Source organism: Rhinoderma darwinii, chromosome 1 (genome assembly GCF_050947455.1).
Source record: "Rhinoderma darwinii isolate aRhiDar2 chromosome 1, aRhiDar2.hap1, whole genome shotgun sequence".
Classification (NCBI taxonomy): Eukaryota; Metazoa; Chordata; class Amphibia; order Anura; family Rhinodermatidae; genus Rhinoderma; species Rhinoderma darwinii.
Window position 1 is genome coordinate 107,872,922 of NC_134687.1, and position 20,991 is coordinate 107,893,912.

The 20,991-nt window shown below is 41.5% G+C and overlaps 1 protein-coding gene across 2 annotated transcripts in view; it reads left to right on the plus strand.

Moving 5' to 3' along the window:
- LOC142753072 (putative ATP-dependent RNA helicase DDX60) overlaps positions 1 to 20,991 on the plus strand; it is a 178,905-nt gene that overhangs the window by 88,285 nt on the left and 69,629 nt on the right. For both annotated transcript variants that reach the window (XM_075860265.1, XM_075860266.1), the window contains exons 20-22: positions 7,516 to 7,631; positions 9,078 to 9,211; positions 13,945 to 14,054. In XM_075860265.1, the coding sequence (XP_075716380.1) occupies positions 7,516 to 7,631; positions 9,078 to 9,211; positions 13,945 to 14,054 (360 nt within the window). The remainder of the gene's footprint in view (positions 1 to 7,515; positions 7,632 to 9,077; positions 9,212 to 13,944; positions 14,055 to 20,991) is intronic.

Sequence of the window (20,991 nt, forward strand, 5' to 3'; positions counted from 1 at the left end):
ACTGACATGCTGCGGTTCGAAAAATACGCAGCGCAGGTCAATTTTGGCTCTGAATTTTTACGCAGTGTGTGGATGAGATTTGTTAAATCTCACCCGCTATGCTGCTACTGTATTCTGCTGCGGATGGAAAAAATGCATCAATTCCGCAACGTGTGGACGAGCCCTTAAGCCTATTATGGGGTTCTTTTTTACTCAGGTCTTTCCTTTAGTCCCCACAGTCAATCACTTCCACGCTCCGGTCACTTTCACCTCAAAAACATCTCCAGAATCCGCCCTTTTCTTACCGAGGAAACAGCCACAACTCTCATTGTTGCTCTGATTCACTCTCGTCTTGATTACTGTAACTCATTACTAGTCGGTCTTCCACTCACTAAACTCTCCCCCCTCCAATCCATCCTTAATTCAGCAGCCAGGCTCATCTTTCAGACCAACCGCTACACCAACGCCTCTACCATGTGCCAGTCACTGCACTGGTTGTCCATTCCCTTCAGAATCAAACTCAAACTTATTACTCTCACCCACAAAGCTCAGCACGGTGCTGCACCTCTTTACATCTCCTCCCTCATCTCTGTCTACCACCCTACTCGGGCTCTACGTTCTGCCAATGACCTTAGATTAACATTCACCATAATCCAAACCTCCCACTCCCGTCTCCAAGATTTTTCTTGTGCTGCACCAGTCCTCTGGAATGTGCTACCACAGACATTCAGATTAATTCCCAACATCTATAGTTTTAACCTCTTACCGACATTTGTTGTATGGATACGTCATGGAAAGCTAGTGCTTCCCCCAATTTGCCGTATCCATACGACAAATGTGCTCAGAAGCTGAGTCCGTGACATCATCCCTGGATGTCAGCTGTATGTTACAGCTGACACCCTGGGGTAATGGCGGGGACCAAAGTTTTCCCCGATCCCTGCCATTAACCTCTTAAATGCAGCAGTCAAACGCTATCGCTGCATTTAAGGGATTTGCAGCTCATCGGCACCCCACCAATGAAATTGCCAGGGTTCCGGTGGCTGCAAAGGCAACCAGAGGCTTAACACTATCCTCCCGGTATGCCTAGTACGGAAGCCTTTCAGGCCCCGCCCAGATGCGCGGCCTAAAATGCTTCCGTAGCTGTTGACAAGATGGTGCCGGCTCAGGAGCTGAGCCGATGTCATCAGCGGTGTATGTCAGTTGTATGTTACAGCTGACATCCACCTGTAATGGCAGGATCTGGAGCTAGCTCCGATTCCTGCCATTAACGCCTTAGATGCAGCAATAGAAAGCGATTGCTGAATTTAAGGGGTTTGCATTTCATCGGCACCCCAGCTATGAAATTGCCGGGGTGCCGGTTGCTGCAAAGGCAACTGGAGGTCTAACACTAGTCTCCTGGTATGCCTAGTATGGAAGCCTTTCAGGCCTCGCCCGAAGGCGGGGCCTAAAAGTCTTCCGTAGCCGTCGGCAAGATGGCGCTGACTCATGAGCTGAGCTGGCTTCATCAGCGGTGGATGTCAGCTGTATTTTACAGCTGACATCCACTTGTAACGGCAGGAATCGGAGATAGCTAGAAAGCGATCGCTGCATCTTAGAGGTTGGTAGCAGATCGGCAGCCCTGCATGCATTCGCAGGGCTGCCGACTGATGCTATGGCAACAGGAGGCCTAACAATGGCCTCCTGCACTGCCTTACGGAAGTCGATTAGGCCCCGCCCGGAGCGAAGCCTTATCTGCTTGCTGTCAGTGAATGACTAACCAATCTAATACATTGCACTACAAAAAGTGAAAAAAAGTTGTAAAATAAAGTTTCAAGTAATAAAATAAAACACAATTGCTCTTTTTCCCATATCAAGACCTTTACTATTGAAAAAAATAAAAAACCATACATATTTGCTATTGCCGTATCAGTAACGGCCTGATTTATAAAGATATTAAGTAATTTATTCCATGCGGTAAACGGCGCAAATCTAATAAAATCTATAAAACACCTGTGGGGTCAAAATGCTTACTACACCCCTAGATGAATTGTTCAAGGAGTGTAGTTTCCTAAATGGAGTCACTTTTTGGGCGTTTTCACTTTTTTGGTCCCTCAGAGGCTTTGCAAATGCGACTTGGCCGCCGCAAAGCATTCCTGCTAAATTTGAGCTCGAAAAGCCAAATGGCGCTCTTTCCCTTCTAAGCCCTGCCGTGTGTCCAAACAGCCGTTTATTACCACATGTGGGGTATTGTTTTAGTCGGAAGAAATTGCTTTGCAAATTTTGTGGTGCTTTTTCTTCTTTAGTTCTTGAGGAAATGAGAAAAAAATTAAGTAAACTAAATTTTCTTTGAAAAAATTTAGATTTAAATTTTCACGGCCTACTTTCAATAATTTCTGCAATAAACCTGTGGGGTCAAAATGCTCACTATACCCCTAGATAATTTCCTCAAGGGGTGTTGTTTCCCAAAAGGTGTCACTTTTGGGGGATTTCCACTGTTTTGGCACCGCAAGAGCCCTTCAAACCTGACATGGTGCCAAAAATATATTCTAATAAAAAGGAGGCCCCAAAATCCACTAGGTGCTCCTTTGCTTCTGAGGCCGGTGCTTCAGTCTATTACCACACTAGGGCCACATGTGAGATATTTCCTAAAACTGTAGAACATGGGCAATAAATATTGAGTTGTGTTTCTCTGATAAAACCTTCTATGTTACAAAAAAATTGATTAAAAATGAATGTCTGCAAAAAAAATAAATTTAAATTTGTAAATGTCACCTCCACTTTGCTTTAATTCCTGTGAAAGCTCTAAAGGGTTAAGAAACTTTCTAAATGCTGTTTTGAATACTTTGAGTGTGACTTATTGGGAGTTTCTAATATATAAGGCCCTAAAAGCCACTTGACAATTGAACTGGTCCCTGAAAAAATGGCCTTTTGAAATTTTCTTGAAAATGTTAGAAATTGCTGCTAAAGTTCTAGGCCTTGTAACGTTATAGAAAAATAAAAGAATGTTCAAAAAACTATGCCAATCTAAAGTAGACATATGGGGATATTAATTAGCAACAATTTTGTGTGGTTTTACTGCATATCTTACAAACAGATACATTTAAATTTAGAAAATGCGAATTTTTTAAATGTTCCGCAAAATTGACCAAATTTTGCCAGTAACATAAAGTTCAATGTGTCACGAGAAAACAATCTCAGAATCGCTTCAATAGGTAAAAGTATTTCTAAGTTATTTCCACATAAAGTGAAACATGTCAGATTTGAAAAATGAGGCTCTGTCAGGAAGGTCAAAAGTGGCCAGAAAACACATCTTTTTTAGACAGGCCTATAACAGTCCCTAATCTGACTACTTTCCCTGCCCCCCCTTTTACATTAGTCATGAGAACTAGACCCCCTCATTCAGTAGTATCTCTCACACTCCTTGCACCCCAATGCACTTGGGGTGCACTTGGGCCATTGTACTGAACAAGCACTTTTTACATTTTGTGTCTCTCTTATTTCCTCATAGATTGTAAGCTCTTGCGAGCAGGGTCCTTACTCCTCTTGTTTGAATTGTAAATTAGTTTTGTCACTATGTAATGTCTGATATTGTCTGTACATGTTCCCTCTGAATTGTAAAGTGCTGCAGAATATGATGGTGCTATATAATATATATTATTAATATTATTATCCTGCAATGTTGATCCAGAGGAAAATTCCTTCCCTACTGCAATATGGCAGTCAGAATAAATCCCTAGGTCAACAACCGTAATCTTGTAACCATAATATTATTTAAAAGGGTTCCAAGGACACTTTTGAACCATTTCAGTGCATTCACCATGACAACTTCCTCTGGCAGAGAGTTCTATAATCTCATTTCTCTTGCAGAAAAGAATCCCCTTCTATGTTTATGTTGAAACTTTCTTTCCTCCAGAAGTAGAGGATGTCCCCGTGCTATATTTAGAGTGCTGGGTATAAATAGATCATGATAGAGATCTCTGTATTGACCCTGATGTATTTATAAATAGGGATTAGGTCACCCTTCAGCCATATTTTTTTCTAAACAAAATAACCATAATTTTGATAATCTTTCTGGTTACTGCAGTCCACCCACTCCATTTATTATTTTAGTTGCCGACCTTTGAACCTGCTCAAGCTCTAATACAGTGTATGTCTTTTATGTGCACTGGTTTCCAAACTGTACACAATATTCCATTTGCAGTCTGACTAGTTATTTATAAAGCGGTAGAACTATATTCTCATCATGTACATCTATGCCCCTTTTGATGCATCCCATGATCTTATTTGCCTGGGCTGCAGCTGCCTGACACTGGTTGCTACAGTTAAGTTTACTGTCAACTAAAATTCCTAAGTACCCCACCTCCCAGGTAGCGCCACACAGCCCCCACCTCCCAGGGAGTGCCACATAGCCCCCCCTTCGAGGTAGTGTGACACAGCCCCCTCTTCCCAGGTAGTGCCACACAGTCCCCTCCTCCCAGGTAGTGCCACACAGCCTCCCTCCCTGATAGTGCCACACAGCCACCCTCCCTGGTAGTACCACACAGAAACCATCCCTGTAGGAAGCACCTTTGGGGTTCCCTCTAGAAGTGGAATCCCCAGTCAGAGCATTGCCAATGCTCTGGCTGGGGATTCCGCTTCAGGAGAAACCCCTGACGTCACTGTCCATATATGGACATTGTTGACAGGGGCAACCCCAGAGCCATAGTCCTGGGCAGAGCACTACTAGAACTCTGCCTGGGAGTCCTGCTCTGCTCCTGACATCGCTGTCCATATATGGATAGTGATGTCTGGAGCAGAGCTGAAGTCCCAGGCAGAGCGCTAGTAAAGGCTCTTCTCCAGTACTCCAGCTCTGGGGAAACGCCTGACATCACTGTCCATATACGGCTAGTGATGTCAGGGGCAACCCCAGAGCCAAAGTCCCGGGCAGAGCGCTACTAGCACTCTGCCTGGGACACTGCTCTGCTCCTGAAAACACTGTCCATATATGGACAGTGATGTCAGGGGCTTCCTCAGAGACGGAGTAACGGAGCAGAGCCGCTATCGCTTTGCCTGGGATGCCTTCTCTCCTCCTGACATCACTGTCCATATATGGACAGTGATGTCAGGGGCTTCCCCAGAGACGGAGTCCCGTTGCAGAGCCGCTTGTAGTGCTCTGCCTGGGACTCCTTCTCTCCCTCTGACATCACTGTCCATATTTGGACAGTGATGTCAGGGGCTTCCCCAGAGACGGAGTCCCGGAGCAGAGCTGCTAGCGCTCTGCATGGACTCCTTCTCCCTGTCTGACATCGCTGTCCATATATGGACAGTGATGTCAAGGGCTTCCCCAGAGACGGAGTCCCGGAGAGGAGCCAGTAGCGCTCTTCCTGGGACTCCTCCCCTCTTCTGACATCACTGTCCATATATGGACAGTAATGCCGTGACGACTGCAGCGACAGCACCCAGTGGCCGAGTGGGCCCCCCCAAGGGTAGTGGGCCTCGGCACTTGCCTAAGTTTGCCGGGTGCTGACGCCGGCCCTGAATGGTAACATGTATTTTTTCTTCCCAAGTGGATAACCATACATTTATCAGTGTTAAACTTCATTTGCGACTTCTCTGCCGAAACCTCCAACTTGTCCAGATCCATTTGTAATAGAACACTGCTCTCCTTTGTGTAAATTTCTTCGCACAGCATAGTATCATTTGCAAATTTGCAAAAACCTATATTTTACTGTTCAATCCCACTACAAGGTCATTAATAAATATTTTGAGCCTTCAGGACCAGACACCATCTAGCCATTTTTAGCACGCGTTAGTTAAATGGCTATAACTTTTTTATTTGCTGGGCTAGCGACGTGATTTTTGCGATTGTTTTTTCCATAGACAATGCAGGTTTCTTTTTTTTATCATTTTTATACACATCCTATTTGCTATTTTAGAATTTTTAGGCTTAAAGTTTGAAAATAATAGTAAAAAAATAAGCTTTTTTACATTTCAGCTATTTTTTTTTTGGTAATAACATAGTTTTACACAAAAATAGACATTTTATTTGTGATTGTCATTGTATACCGTACATTTTAATATATTAAAGTCTATATTAGGATAATTGGGTCAGGGCTAGCGTTACGACAATGATTGGCGGGGGAACGTTTTTTTGGGGGTGGGTATTTTATGTGTATCAATTATTAATTTTTTTTGCACTTTAATTTACTTTTATTTTTTTATTACTATGTTCTGTCCCTCAAAGGTCAGAAAAGACCTTTGGGGAACTTTATTTTTTTATTTTCTTTCATTTACACCATCTTTTTCCACTGTAACTGGGGCTGCACAGCAGCCCCAGTTACAGGGGAAATCAGCCCTCTCATAGTGACTATTGTCACTAATAGGGCTGTGCTGGGTCTAGTTAGACCCAGCAGCAGTCTGCCACTAACGGCACCCGGCGATCATGTGACCAGTCACATGAACACCTGGACCAATAGAGACAGCGGCTCGGCCGCTGCCTCTATTCCTATACACAGTGCGCATTGAGCGCTGTGTAAAAGAGATCGGAGCTTTTCCTCAGGGTCCCCGGCAGTCACTGACTGCCGGAGATTCAACATTCAGCTGCCCGATCGCAAGTTAAAGCCCGCGCCGTAAAAAGTCTATGGTGCGGGTTTTAAGGACCCTGACCGCTGGCCGTAAAAACACAGCCAGCGGTCGGGAACTAGTTAGGATCCAATACTGTCCCTTGTGGTACCCCATTAGTATTAACAATCGTTCATCCCCATCATTGCTCCATTTGAATAGAGCAAACGAACGCGGATCAGCAATACAGCATGTTGATTGGCACTCGTTTAACAGACAAAAATAACTACCTGTGTAAAAGGAGGTTTAGGTTTCTGTTGTTGGCTAGCATACAATTTACAGGTTTTTGGTAATTGTTTTTAATTTAACTTATCCTTATTAAGTATTCTAACACCTCCGTCCGTTCCACTCCCAGTTTCATTAGTATGATCCTTCAGTTATACTGCATTCCACCTATTTTCTCGTTCTTGTTAAAATAAATAAAATTAAGACTACTTACAAAGTTGCTTCATTTTTTATTTTAAATGCATTGGAATCCTTTAAGTAATCCATTTAATAAAATATAAAATTATATAATTTTTAGTACTTTAGCATGCAATGTTTTTATTTAAAATTTCTGTGAACCTCTGTTTTTAGTATCTGGTGTAATCAGTCTTACCAACAATAAATGTTTGAAGTAACTGTTGATCAGTTACCACAACCACATTTTGGGCGAGATGTACTAATGGCAATTATTAGGCCCGTTTTCTCAAACAAATGAATTGAAATAATACTCTGCATGTATGCAATATTTATAAAGCCCCCTCCACTGTACCCCACACAAGGAGCTGTGTCTTTCAAGACAGTGCAAGTGCAAGTCGTGCATTAAATTTTTCTGGCACATTATTCAATTTGCAAATTATAAGCTCATTACATTTCTTAATTCTATTTAATATTATGTAGACAGTCAGTAGATATTTGTCTGTAGTCACTAACACCAGAAGACCCTAATACTCATAATCTATTTTTCATTGCAAGGTTCATTGCTTAGGAGGAGAAATTGGAGCGGAAACCTGGGACCACATAATATCCATGATTCGCTGTCCATTCCTGGCTTTGTCTGCAACTATCAGTAATCCGGAACACTTAACTGAGTATGTGCTATACATTTCTACTGATCACATTAAAGGGGTTGCCTGGGGATGGGGCGGTTTTTCAGTATATGATTATCGGGGGTCCGACACCCGGACCCTGCACGATCTGCTGTCCCGGCTGCCTCCGCGCACGAGATGTCCGTGTCAGAAGCAGATGGCTCCTGTCACAGTATAGTGGCTCTGCTGCAATACTGCAGCTCTGCTTCTATTCAAGTGGATAGGAGTACTGCAGCACTGCCGTTATACTGTGTACGGAGCCATCTGCTTCCGACACCGGCCACTGCATAACATCTGGTTCCAAGAGGCAGCCAGAACATTTGATGTGTGTGGGTCCGGGTGTCGGACTCCCATCATATACTGATGGATAGGATAGGTCATCAGTATAAAAATTTAAAATTCTTATTATTGTAATTCAAATCTTTACTTGGAATGCAGGAAAAAATGTGTTAGTTATTATGAAAGAGTAACATAGTAACAGTTAACTAATAATCTGAAAGGGAAAACATTGCTTATTATTATTTTGTTACTAATTCAATTATTTTGTGATTTATACTTTTTGTTTCCATCTATTTTCTGATTATGTTTTTGTATTTTTATTTTTTATACTATTGAACCACACTGCAGGATCAGCATGCAGAGAATACACAAACACATACCTTTGTGTATTTCTATGTGGACATACAAATTTCCTCTTGTCAGCCCATTTAGTCTACAGATGATATGGGAGCATATGTTGCTGGGGGCATATGTGGCTGACAAGAGAAGCATCTGTCACTGATATGTAGACATTCATGATGTGACTGACATATTTATAAAAGGCCTCATTGGACACTTTTTAGCCAGTAAATGGAGTTTATGCCAGTGAATGGAGTTTCCTTCCCTTTTCCCGTCCCTCCTTCTCTTTTCCCGTCCCTTGGTTGAACTTGATGGACATGTGTCTTTTTTCAGCCGTACTAACTATGTAACTATGTAACTATGTAACGAATAGGCTCAGAATATAAAAAAAGAATACAATTCTTGCTGCTTCTACTGGTCATCAGTGACGTGTCACATTGGCCAATCATTGGCCACCTTGATAATGTGTTCTCCATAGTTACATCATTTTAAAGAACATATGCTGCAATTATAACATAAAGCCTCTAGGGGCCCGGTGACTAACAGTGTGGGAATGGTGCATAGGACCAGAAAAACTCTTTTAAAGGATCAATTTACACTACTGTTATACAAGCCTTTTCTGTATTCTTTTTCGAGTACAGGGAGAAGGAAATACTTCCCCATCCCACAAAAAAAAATATTGAGAGTGAAAGAACCCCCATAGTATACTAGTGTATATTGGACCTACAGCATTTATTGTTGTGAAAATGGAATGTAAGATTCATGATCATTCATTTATTTATAATACTTGTCATGTAATAACATTTTCCATTGTTGTCTTTTATTATTTAGGTGGCTACAATCAGTCCAAAAGTATTGGCAACAAAATGATGAAAGAGAGATGAGTCATATATCAAAATCACTCCAAAAGGGAATAAAGAAAAAAACAGTAAAGACAGAAAGAATGTCTTACAATGTTCGACTAGGTGAATTAATGCCAGAAGTTGTACCCTTACTTTTTTTTTTAAATTTAAAGTGAACTTGTCACCTTGATCATGGTACCCTATTTAAAGAGAACATTTCACCTGCCCAAACATGTGCAGCTGAGTGCAGCATGTAATGGGCAGGGCTGTACAAACCCAGACTCACTATACATTTTTTTCCTATCTTTCTCAGTTATTTAGATATCGCTGCTGTTATATTTTGCGCCCCATATTTAACCCCTTAGTGACCACTAATACGCCTTTTTACGTCGGTCACTAATGGGCTTTAGGCTAGGCTGACGCCTTTTCACGTCAGCCTAGTCTAAGTCCTGCACGGGTCTCCCGTGCAGGCAGGAGCCGGGGCTCTGCTGTCTGATGACAGCTGAGCTCCTGCTCCAACGCCCGCGATCGAAGTTTACTTAGATCGCGGCCGTTTAACCCGTTAAATGCCGCCGTCAATAGCGACCGCAGCATTTAACTTTGTTTACAGAGGGAGTTTGCTCCCTCTGTCACCCATCGGCGGCCCGCGAATGAAATCGCGGGTCTCCGATGGGGTGTCATGGCAGCCGGGGGCTTGATAAAAGCCCCCAGGTCTGCCCTGGACATATTCCTGTTAGGACGCGCCGGAGGCACGTCCTAACAGATTGCCTGTCAGATTTACACTGACAGGCAATAATGCTCTGGTATACGAAGTATACCAAAGCATTATAGCAGCGATCGGAATATCGCACAGTAAAGTCCCCTAGTGGGACTAATAAAATAAGTCATCAATGTGAAATAAAGATTATTAATAAAAAGTACAGTAAAAAAATAAATAAAACCATTTTTTTCCATAAAAAGTGGTTTTATTTAGTAAAGTGTAAAAAAATAAAAACAGTACACATTTGTGGTATCGCCGCGACCGTAATGACTCCATTAATAAAGTTAATATGTAATTTAAACCGCAAAGTGAACACCGTTAAAAAAAACGCAAAAAACCATGACGAAATTGCAATTTTTTTCCATTGCCCCCCAAAAAAGTCATAATAAAAATGAATCAATAAGTTTCATGCACCCCAAAACAGTACCATTCAAAACTACGTCTTGTCCCGCAGAAAACAAGCCCAAAAAATCACTACATTGATGGAAAAATAAAAAAATTACGGCTCTTGGAAAGCGACGATGCAAAAGCAAATAATTTTAGTTCAAAAGTGTTTTTATTGTGCAAAAGTCGTAAAACATAAAAAAACCTCTACATATGTGGTATCGCCGTAATCGTACCGACCCATAGAATAAAGGTAACATGTTATTTACGTCGCATAGTGAACGGCGTCAATTTAAAAACGCATAGAACAATGGCAGAATTTCAGGTTTTTTTTATAATCCCCCCCAAAAAGGTTAATAAAAGTTAATATAAAAATTATATGTACCCAAAAATGGTGCCATTAAAAAGCACAACTAATCCCGCAAAAAACAAGTCCTCATACAGCTATGTAGACGAAAAAATAAGAACGTTATAGCTCTTTGAATGCGACTATAGAAAAACGAATAAAATAGCTTGGTCATTAAGGCCTAAAATGGGCTGGTCACTAAGGGGTTAAATAACCCCCTGAACTGTCAATGGGGCGTGTAATCAGCTACAGACTGTGTCACAGCAAGAGCTGGAGAGAGGAGAGCGCAGCTCCGTGGCCACCACAGAACAGAAGAAGAATGTGAATACTTCCTCTTCTGTTCCATGGCGGCGGGAGTATCTTCAGCAGCGACATCGCAGCACGCTCTCACTCTTCAGCTCTCGGTAGACAAGAACAAGACTGTGTGATCTCTAGCGAGAGATCACAGTCTTGTTCAGCTTGTCTGCCGGGAGCTAAAGAGTGAGCACGTGAGCGCTCCAGCTCTTGCTGTGACACAGTCCCTATCTGATTGGACAGTGTCACAGCGATGTTACACGCCCCCTTGACAATTATACGCCCCATTGACAGTTCAGAGGGTTGTTTACATACCAAATATAACGGCACCGATATCTAAATAACGGAGGAGGGTAGGAAAAAAAATTTAAAGTGCCCCAGGGTTTGTACAGCCCTGCCTATTACATGCTGCACTCGGCTGCACAAATATGGGCAGGTGAAAGGTTCTCTTTAAGCACCGCGTTATAGTCAAGGTTCAGTTTCTTTGTAAACCATCTGTGAAGAACTTTTAGTGAGTAAAAGCAGTGAGGTTCATAAATTTTCCCCGACGTTTTTACAACATAAGTACAACACTGGCCAGCAAACCTTTAGCTATCTCATTCTACCAGCCGATAGGGCATCAGGAATAGGCTGGCAGGTCTGCTTTAATGCTAATATAATGTTATTTTGTAGGTTGGGGCTTCGTCATTTGTTTATTGAGTGTCAGCAAGCTCCTTTGTTGAAATGGAATTGTTGATCATGAGTGATAGGATTAATAGATATACAATATCACATACACATTTATGCACCCATATCACCTCTATGCGCAATGTCATTCTGGGCTTTCTTGGGCCCAACAGAGAAAAAGATTCTGAGGGCCTACCCTTCATCTATACAGAACATGCGCATGTCCACTATTAATTGCATGACATATCATCATTAAAGTCTAATAGGCTATTTGATAATTAACCCATAAGAAATAGACCGTAGTAGAAAGTTATTAGGATGACATCCACTCCATATAGTGTTGTTCTGCTGGATCTTCAACCCCTTGACGCATTATCACGTATACGTACTTGATAAGTGTCATAGGGGAGTATGGAGGGCGCTCACGGTCTGAGCGCCCCCCATACCCTGCGGGTGTCAGAAGTGTTTTACAGCTGACAGCCCAGACTAACGGCCGGAAACGGCGATCGTGCTGTTCCTAGCCTACTAACTCCTCAAATGCTGTGGTCAATCATGGGCTCATCGGCACCCCCACACAAATCGGGGGGCGCTGGTGTTTGTCATGTCAGCTTGGGGGCCTAATGAAGGCCCTCAGGTCTGCCTTTTGTCTGCCTGTGAAAATTACGATATACTGCAGCCTTTGAAAATGACGATATACAGCAATACATTAGCATTGCAGTATATTGTACCAGCGATCTAACGCTGGTTCATGTCCCCTAGGGGGACTAATAAAATGTGTAAAAAAAAAAGTTTAATGAAGTTATTAGTAAAAAAGTTAAAATATTAAAAGTTCAAAAAACCTAAAGTAATGGAAAAAATGGAAAAAATAAACAAAATTGATATCGCTGTGTCCGTAAAAGTCTGAACTATTACAACATACCGTTATTTAACTGCCAAAGTCGCTCTTTTTTGGTCACCTAAGCTAACATAAAAAATGTAATAAAAAGTGATCAAAAAGTTGGATCCTACCAAAAAATGGTACCAATAAAAACTTCAGCTTATCCTGCAAAGAAATAAGCCCTCAGACCACTCAATCCACTGAAAAATAAAAAAGTTATGGCTCTTATGGTTTTTAAAAAAAAAAAGTAATAATATATAAAAAAAAACTATATAAGTTTGGTATCACCATAATTATATTGAGCTGCAGAATAAAGTTAAGTTGTTGTTTTACCGCACAGTGAGAGCCGTAAAACCGAAAACCATAAAAACAATGTAGGAATCGCAGTTTTTTCCAATTTCAGCTTGCAAATAATTTTTTTTCAGTTTCCCAGTACATTATATGGTACTTTAAATGGTGCCATTAACTACAACTCGTCCCGCAAACAATAGGCCCTCACACCGCTCTATTGATGGAAAAATAAAAAAGTTATGGCTCTTGGAACGCGGGAAGTGAAAAACAAAAACGAAAAAATGAAAAATTGCTCGGTCCTTAGGGGATTAAGGGCCCATTATTGTTTAACAGTATGGTGCCCCTACAGGATTCTCTGGTACTGTGTTGGACCATCCAACCCTGTAAAAACAATAAAAATGTGAAGTCCTTTTTAGAAAACCTTAAAAGGGGTATTCCCATCTCAGCAATCAATGGTTAGATGGTAGATAATTTAAATATAATAGTTTTTGCCAATTCATCCATGTTTCAAAAGTGTACCTTTTTTTTTAGATCTGACGTGCTCTCCACCCTGTATGCCTCTTTTTGTATTTTCTCCGTTGCCTATGGTAACGTCCACCGCCACGGCCGGGCAGAGGTCTCCGCATTGTGCACTTGATATAGATCATTTCACATTGCGTATGGCCGGGCTATCAGGAGCTCCCTTCCCGGCCACTTCTTGGCAGCCCTATATACCGCAAGTGTATAGGATGACTCTCTTGCATGCGCAGTAACCCTGCAGTTGTTCCGTACAACTGCAAACACGGCACCTAGCTGCTGAGCCCAAATGAAGGCTTTCACAGTCTGTTTGCTCCAACGCACTGTTATCTCCAGATGTAAATATAGAGATAACAAGTGTAGACATTTTTTACAAGCAGACGGTAGATCCCTCACAGCGGTATGCAAGTTCGGGTGACATGTGATACTAGGGGAGCGTAGCGCTCACAACTCAAAGCAGCCAAAAGAAGAGAGGAAACTCATAAATAAATGTATGACAGTGGATTTGAGCACACCAATATGTTTCTATTTCAATGTAGATTACAGCAGGACAAAAAAATACATAAAAGCCCAAGATGGAAATAACTTTTTAAGGGAGAAACTAAATGAAACGAATCAATCTGCATAATGTTTTATATTTATTTCTTAGTTATTGTTTTTTTATTTATACTGTCATATATCGAATGAACCAAAATTAAAATAAATTGAATTCTGTCTTGTAGTTCAGTATGATAAACGATACAATGATCTGGAAAAGTATATATGTTCTGTGAAAGACTCCGACGTTAACTTCGAACATTACCATCCATGTGCTTTCTTGACAATAGATCATGTAAGTATATAGTATGTCACTAATTCTGTCACTAGTATTGTACTTTATGTTGATAATCCCCTAGATGAAATGCACTCTAACAGGATTATTTATTTGGTTATATAATGAAATTACATTTTTAGATGTGATAAATCGGTTTTCTGGAAAATTACACATGGGATCATAGAAAGCACACACACACATTGATCACACAGAACTCACTCAAATAGCAAAACACTATAAATAGTGCCCAAAAAATGGCTGCAGCACTTTATTGTGGATAATAAGTTTAAAATATTTTTTTAATAAACCATCACAGTAAAAGACAATATGAGCAAAACAAATCAGCTCTGCAATCTTGCTCGAGCACATATTTTTATTATGATTAAAGTTTTTCTTTATTATAATGATATTAGTAAAAATACAAAATCGGTACGCATACATTGCAAGACAACATATAATATATCCATTTTCTTAAGGAATCTTTAACACCAATTTCCTTCCTATACATTTTTAATCTATAAAGGGGATACAGGAATGGGACTCTTGTCACCGAACCAAACCAATACTTTTTAAACATTTCAAAATACACCCTTTGCCCATAATTAGAATCCATTCAGACCTCTAAACCCACCCTTAAAAAAATTGTCCACCCATTTATCTAGACTATTATTATCCCATCGCCAAACAAAACAACAACAAAAAACAACGTACCCTACTCCCTCTCCTCTCCTCCCCTCTACGTATGAATACATCCGACCTCCTATTGCAACCAACTTCCCCACAACTCCTCAAACTCTACCTTCCTACTGTTTGCTAGGTAGTAGATTTTTTTTTTGTATTGTAGCATCCTCCTCACATATTTCCTCCAGCAATTTCCTGTAGGTGGATCCAGCTTGATCCATTTAAACATAATGGTCTTACGCACCCAATATAGCCGTTTCAGTAGGACTTCTTTCCTAATATTTCTTGTACCCATAAATCCATCATAACCCAATACGCAAATAACCAGATCCCAGGGGATTTCAACCCCAAATCTCTCTACAATTTCTTTAAGGATATCCTCCCAGAATCTTCTTATTTGGGGACATGACCACAACATATGGACTAAGTCTGCCTCTTCCCCTGCATACTTAGGACAGTTTGCTTTCCGATCTTTAAACATTTTAGCCAACCTATTGAATAATGTGCCCTATTAAAAATGAAGAGTTGTGTGACCCTAAGCTGAGGTCCATGAGATAGTTTAGGAATATTTCCAAGTATTCTCTTCCATTGGGGCTCTCCTATCTCCCCCATATCTTGTATCAATCTCACCTGAGCAGGGATTAGAATAGTTTGACTCTTTTTATCACTCATTACTTTATATATCTTTGAGTGTCTCCCTTTCCTACCACAGTCCTCTATTCTCAACATCAAGGTTACAAATGGGTTCTTCTCCAACTCCTTGGTCATTTCCCTCCATTTATGACCAAGTGCATGTCTGAGCTGTAAGAACCATAATCTATCTTACTCCTCAAGTCCATATTCCATAGTTAGCTCATGGAACACTTTTAGTCCTCCTTCTTTAAGGATCTGTCATCTCTCATATTTGTATTCCCCCATATAGGAGTGCCACTATAGTAACCATTCCTTCCAGTCTCTTAGCTACTAATTTTCATACCATAGTGTAAATATACAAAGAGGGAAACTCAATCCTATATCTTCTTCCCATTCCACATTCCAGAATTTCAAGCATGTTATAATTCTGCGAGAATGGGAATCTATATCCTAGGGCCCTAACATTAACATTATCAGTTTTTGTATTAATAATCTTATTAACTTGCGCAGCCAAAAAATAGTCTCTCATTGCCAAACCACCCCTATCAACCGGTTTCCTCGAGCACATATTAACTCACAAACTATATAGTCCACCGAATAATTTAGGTGTTAACCCCCACCAGTTCGTAACTTTGGCACCACCACCAATCATCGCGGCCATTTCTATCATATTTTTCAAGTCCAAATTAAATATATCAAGGCCTATATCCAATAAATGTATTCGGTCATCACTTTAGCTGCTCCTGGTCATCCTGATCTTCATTAAAACCAGAAAATTTAAGTTTGCAGCCTTGCCAAAAGACTTGGAATTTGTGTGCCCAAAAAACAAAGGAGTGGCCTATTATCCATATTGTAGATCGACCAAAAATAATGATACTGTATTATATATTTAAACTATTTAATGTGGCCGAACATAGCCATTAAATTGATTTACCTCTCATTTCCCAATCCGTATCACTTCCTTAGTCAGACCCAGCCCAGCGTCTGTCACAGCCCCTATCCCAAACAGGTGAAATGTAATCTTGAACTGAGTCATTCCTGCTCATCAATAACAGATTACATCTAATAGATGTTCCAGATAAACTGACATAAACAAATTTGCTTGCCGGACCAATGTTCTGAAATGTTTCAGCTGAAATCATGACAATGCATTCACTATATCCTACTTACAACCAGAAATATGCCTAGCTTTTTTTCCATATGTTCAATTTGAGACAGTATTAAAAAAGAGGCTCTGTCACCAGATTATAAGTGCCTATCTCCTACCTAATCTGATGGGCGCTGTCATGTGGATAACAAAAGTGGTATTTATTTAGAAAATTGATCATTTTTGAGCAAGTTAAGAATAATTTTAGATTTATCCTAATTAGTTTTTAATGACCAATTGGGCGTTTTTTTTACTTTTTACCAAGTGGGCGTTGTAAAGAGAAGTGTATGACGCTGACCAATACACTTCTCTTCATTCCAGCCCAGCTTGTTTCACTGCACAGCGTGATCTCGTGTGATCTCGTGTGATCTCGCGATGACGGGACTTCCTCCCACAGGTCCTTCACCGGAGTGATGGAAGAGTCAACAGACATCGACTCCAGCCATGCCAGGACGTTTATCTGAATATGCAGCGGCTGAAGGCGATGTCTGTTGACTCTTCCATGGCTCCGATGAAGAACCTGTGGAAGGAAGTCCCGTCACAGCATGATCTCGCGTGATCATGCTGTGCAGTGAAACAAGCTGAAAATGAATGAAGAGAAGTGTATAAGGCTGGGTTCACACGACCGGGTCCCGCCCGAGCCTGAGTATCGGCCGGTAAAATCGGCCGTTTTTCCCGGCCGGTTTGCATTATTTTTGCATCAGTTCCGGGCCGGGCAGATCTGGACAGTGACATCAGCGGCAACTCCTGAAGGGGAATGCCCATGTGTTCGGGGATTCCGCTTCAGGAGTTTCCCCTGATGTCACTTCCCAGATATGGACAGAGACATCAAGCGCTCTGTCCAGGAGCAGAATCCCCGAACACACGGGGATTCCGCTCCTTCAGGGAGCTAAAATGGAGCTAGCACATAGCATAGCGGGGAGATACCTCCCTGCTCTGCTATAGTGGCGTCGCTACAGTAGCAGCAGCCGCAGCAGCAGCAGCTGCTAGCGGCGCCATGGAAGGTGTCGCCGGGCCAGGGCGCTTTTAAAACAAGCAGGGGAAGGGAGCCAGCGCAGTACTCCCTTCCACCTGCTGTACACCCCGGCCCTGCCACACAGTGTACAGCGCATCAACTCCTCCTCCTCACATGCACTCTGCGCTGTGAGGAGGAGGAGATAGAGCGCAAGTGATGGAAAACCCGGCCATCACTCGGGACACATTCCGGTGATGGCCGTGTATTACCCGGCCCCATAGACTTCTATGGGAGCCGGGCGGCCGGGTACCCGGCCGAAAATAGAGCATGTCCTATTTTTTGACGGCCGGTTTTCCCGGCGGTCAAAAAATCGGTCGTGTGAATAGCCCCATTAGGGGTCTATTATTCCTAATGCAGCAGGGTGCCGGCCGATTTATGAACGTGTCTTGTGAATGAGGCCTAACACTGACCTCTTTACAACGCCCAGTTGTTAAAAAGTTAAAAAACGCCCAGTTGGTCATTAAGAACTAATTAGCATAAATCTAAAATTGTTCAGAACTTGCTAAAAAATTATCGTTTTTCAAAATAAAAACCACTGTTGTCTACATTACAGCACCTATCAGATTAGGTAGGAGATAGGGCACTTATAAACTGGTGACAGAGCCTCTTAAAGACTATGTACACCCTTGAAATAAATTATTTTTTTTTGTAAATAAAAATGTCTATCCTGTCTATTTGGTGTAACTTTCTAAATACATTTTATTAAAAATAATTTTGAAATACAGCTGCTTTGTATCCTGCATACAGAGCAGCTGTATCTTGCACTGAGACCTGAATCTATCAGGTCAGCGGCACTGACGAGTTCAGTGTCAGTGGGTCTCTGACACGCAGGATCGAGGTGTTAACGATCACATCTAAGTTCATAACTTCTTGGATGTAGGTAACCACTCCAATGTCTTCACATAGGTAGGGGTTCGAGCCGCCACTGTTCCCGAAGTTTTTGCTGAATCCGCCAATTCTTTGGATGCTGCTGAAGTATTCCTGCTATAAATCTCAGCCGCTGCAGGTCTCTTGTTGATTTCCCTGCTGTAAAATCCATTCCCTAGCCTGCCTAGTAAAATTATTCCTCCTCCTTAATTTTTTAATAAGTGAAGGTGAATAAGTCACTGTTCTTCTTCTGGCACCCTCACTCCATACATTCTTCACATTGGCCATTTGTACCTTACCTCTGTTGCTCCACCTTTTTCTCCCTACCTTTTGGCTGACAGCTGCTGTCCCTACACTGCTCTCTATCTGTGGGAGTGGCTGCTCCTTAAGACACTGCAATACGCACTCCTCGCTTCCTTCCTCACTTGCTCTCCCCAGAAGTCTGCTCAGAAGTTGGTCCATTGGTCCGATACTCCTGATCCCGTCACTGTTAAAGAGTACCTGTCACTAGGTCATATAAGTTGAACCGGTTAACTGACCTGAATAGCGCAAAACGGCATGAACTACCCTCAGCTGGCAGGGAAGCTAGCTCCACCCCATTGGCTAATTACAGCAAATTAGCATATAGGGGGCAAACATAACTGTGGGCCATATCTCTGGAATGTGAGGGCCCAGGAAAAAAAGAAAAACAGCGCTGAAATCAGGGAGAGAGTGTTATTCGGGTCAGTTAACTAGTTCAACTTATATGACCTAGTGAAAGGTTCTCTTTAAGGTAACCCTGAACTCCGCTAGATGGTGGGTCAGTTCTATTTATCAACTAAACGACCATCTAGGCAACAAATCACTGCACTGCCCGCCAACTTTCTTCTAATTCCCATTTGAAGAGCCCAGCTGCCGATTAATTAATGTTCCCAAGCAGCGCTCATAATCGCGGGTGGGTTAACACAATTCGGCTTCTGCAACAAGTGCAGCATTGCTAACTATACCTCCCTCTCTGTATACTAGCTAAAATGAGTGGCTACGGACTCATAGGCGGCCACTTTTATTAACTGCGTACTGGACATCATTAGGATAGACCCTCAATGTGTGATAGGTAGGGGTTCGACCCCCAGAATGCTGTCCCTGGATAGACACTGAATAGAACAGCAAGATAGAAGAAAAAAAATGATCCAGCGCTGATGGTAGTTAAAAGGGAAAAACAGGTCCCATGTTTATTGGAGAAATCCTTAAAATCAAAAGGGAGTCCCAAGGTAGGAGTAGTCAGGGTATATACCCGAGCCTACGCGTTTCGAACGCGGTCTGCGTTCTTAGTCATGGCAGGAAAGAATCTCCCTGTTTCTATATTACTGAATAGAACAACTAGGTACTGTAACAGCACACAGACTTCAATTTTAAAGGTAATTTGCTGCTTTTAGCACACTGTGGAATCTCTTCAAGCTTGCGTCTAAGGAATTGATCCAACATTGAGGTAACTTGCATTAAAGCACTTACTGGTATTAGAGAGTGCAGCACCCAAAAACCTCTATTTTGGATAGACACTGAAGGGAAAAATTTGTTTTGCCAACCCTTGGGACCCACACAAATCAATGTGTTTTCCTAGAAAACACCTTTAAGTTTAAAGGATCACCATTAAACATACAGTATTAACCCCTTGGTGACATGTGATGTATGGAGAATGCTTACGGACAGATCCTGCTCCATACTCAGCAGTTGTTGGCTATTTGTTACAGCTAACACCTTACTACAACCACTTAGATGCGCGGTCAGTATCCATCACGGCATCTAAGCCATTAGAAAAAGGGGAGCCACCATCGACGTCAGTGATCACGGGATGCCGATGGTTGTCACAGCAGCCTGGGGCCTAATGAATACCCCCTGGTCTGCCATTTTTCTGCTCCTATTAAGCCCTGTCAGAGGTAGAGAGGTTCAAAGTACCATACACTGCGATATTTAAGTATTGCAGTGTATTGTAGCAGAGATCAAATGATCAATTTTTCAAGTCCTCTCTGAGGAATAAAAAAAAAATAATGGGTTAAGGTTTTTTGTAATGTACAAAAAATAATTAAAAGTAAAAAAAAAATCTTATCCAAACAATATTTTAGGTATCACCGCATCTGTAAGAGTCTGAACTATTATAATATAATGCTTTTTAACCGGCACCATGAACGTCGTAGCTCCCAAAAAATGTTTTATAAAAAGTGATCAAAAATTCGCATGTACACCAAAATGGTACCCAAAAAACCTAGAGCTCACACTGAAAAAAAATGTTTAATCGATGGAAAAATAAAAAAAATTTATGGCTCTCAAAATATGGCAAAACAGAAGAAATTTTCATTTATCAAATAGTTTTTTCTTTATAAAAGTGTTAAATCATCAAAAATATATAAATTTGTTATTGCCGTAATCGTAATGACCCTCAGAATAAAGTTTTGCATGCCGTTTTTACCACACATAAACGCTGTAAAAACAAAAACCCAAAAATGGGGGAAAGTCAATGGAGGAATCTTGGTATAAGGGTTTCTAGACACTTAATGGAGTATGATGAGCTGCATATCCAACCCATGTTGGGTTCATTCAGAATGAAGGCGTGGACCTGGAGATGACTTCCCCTC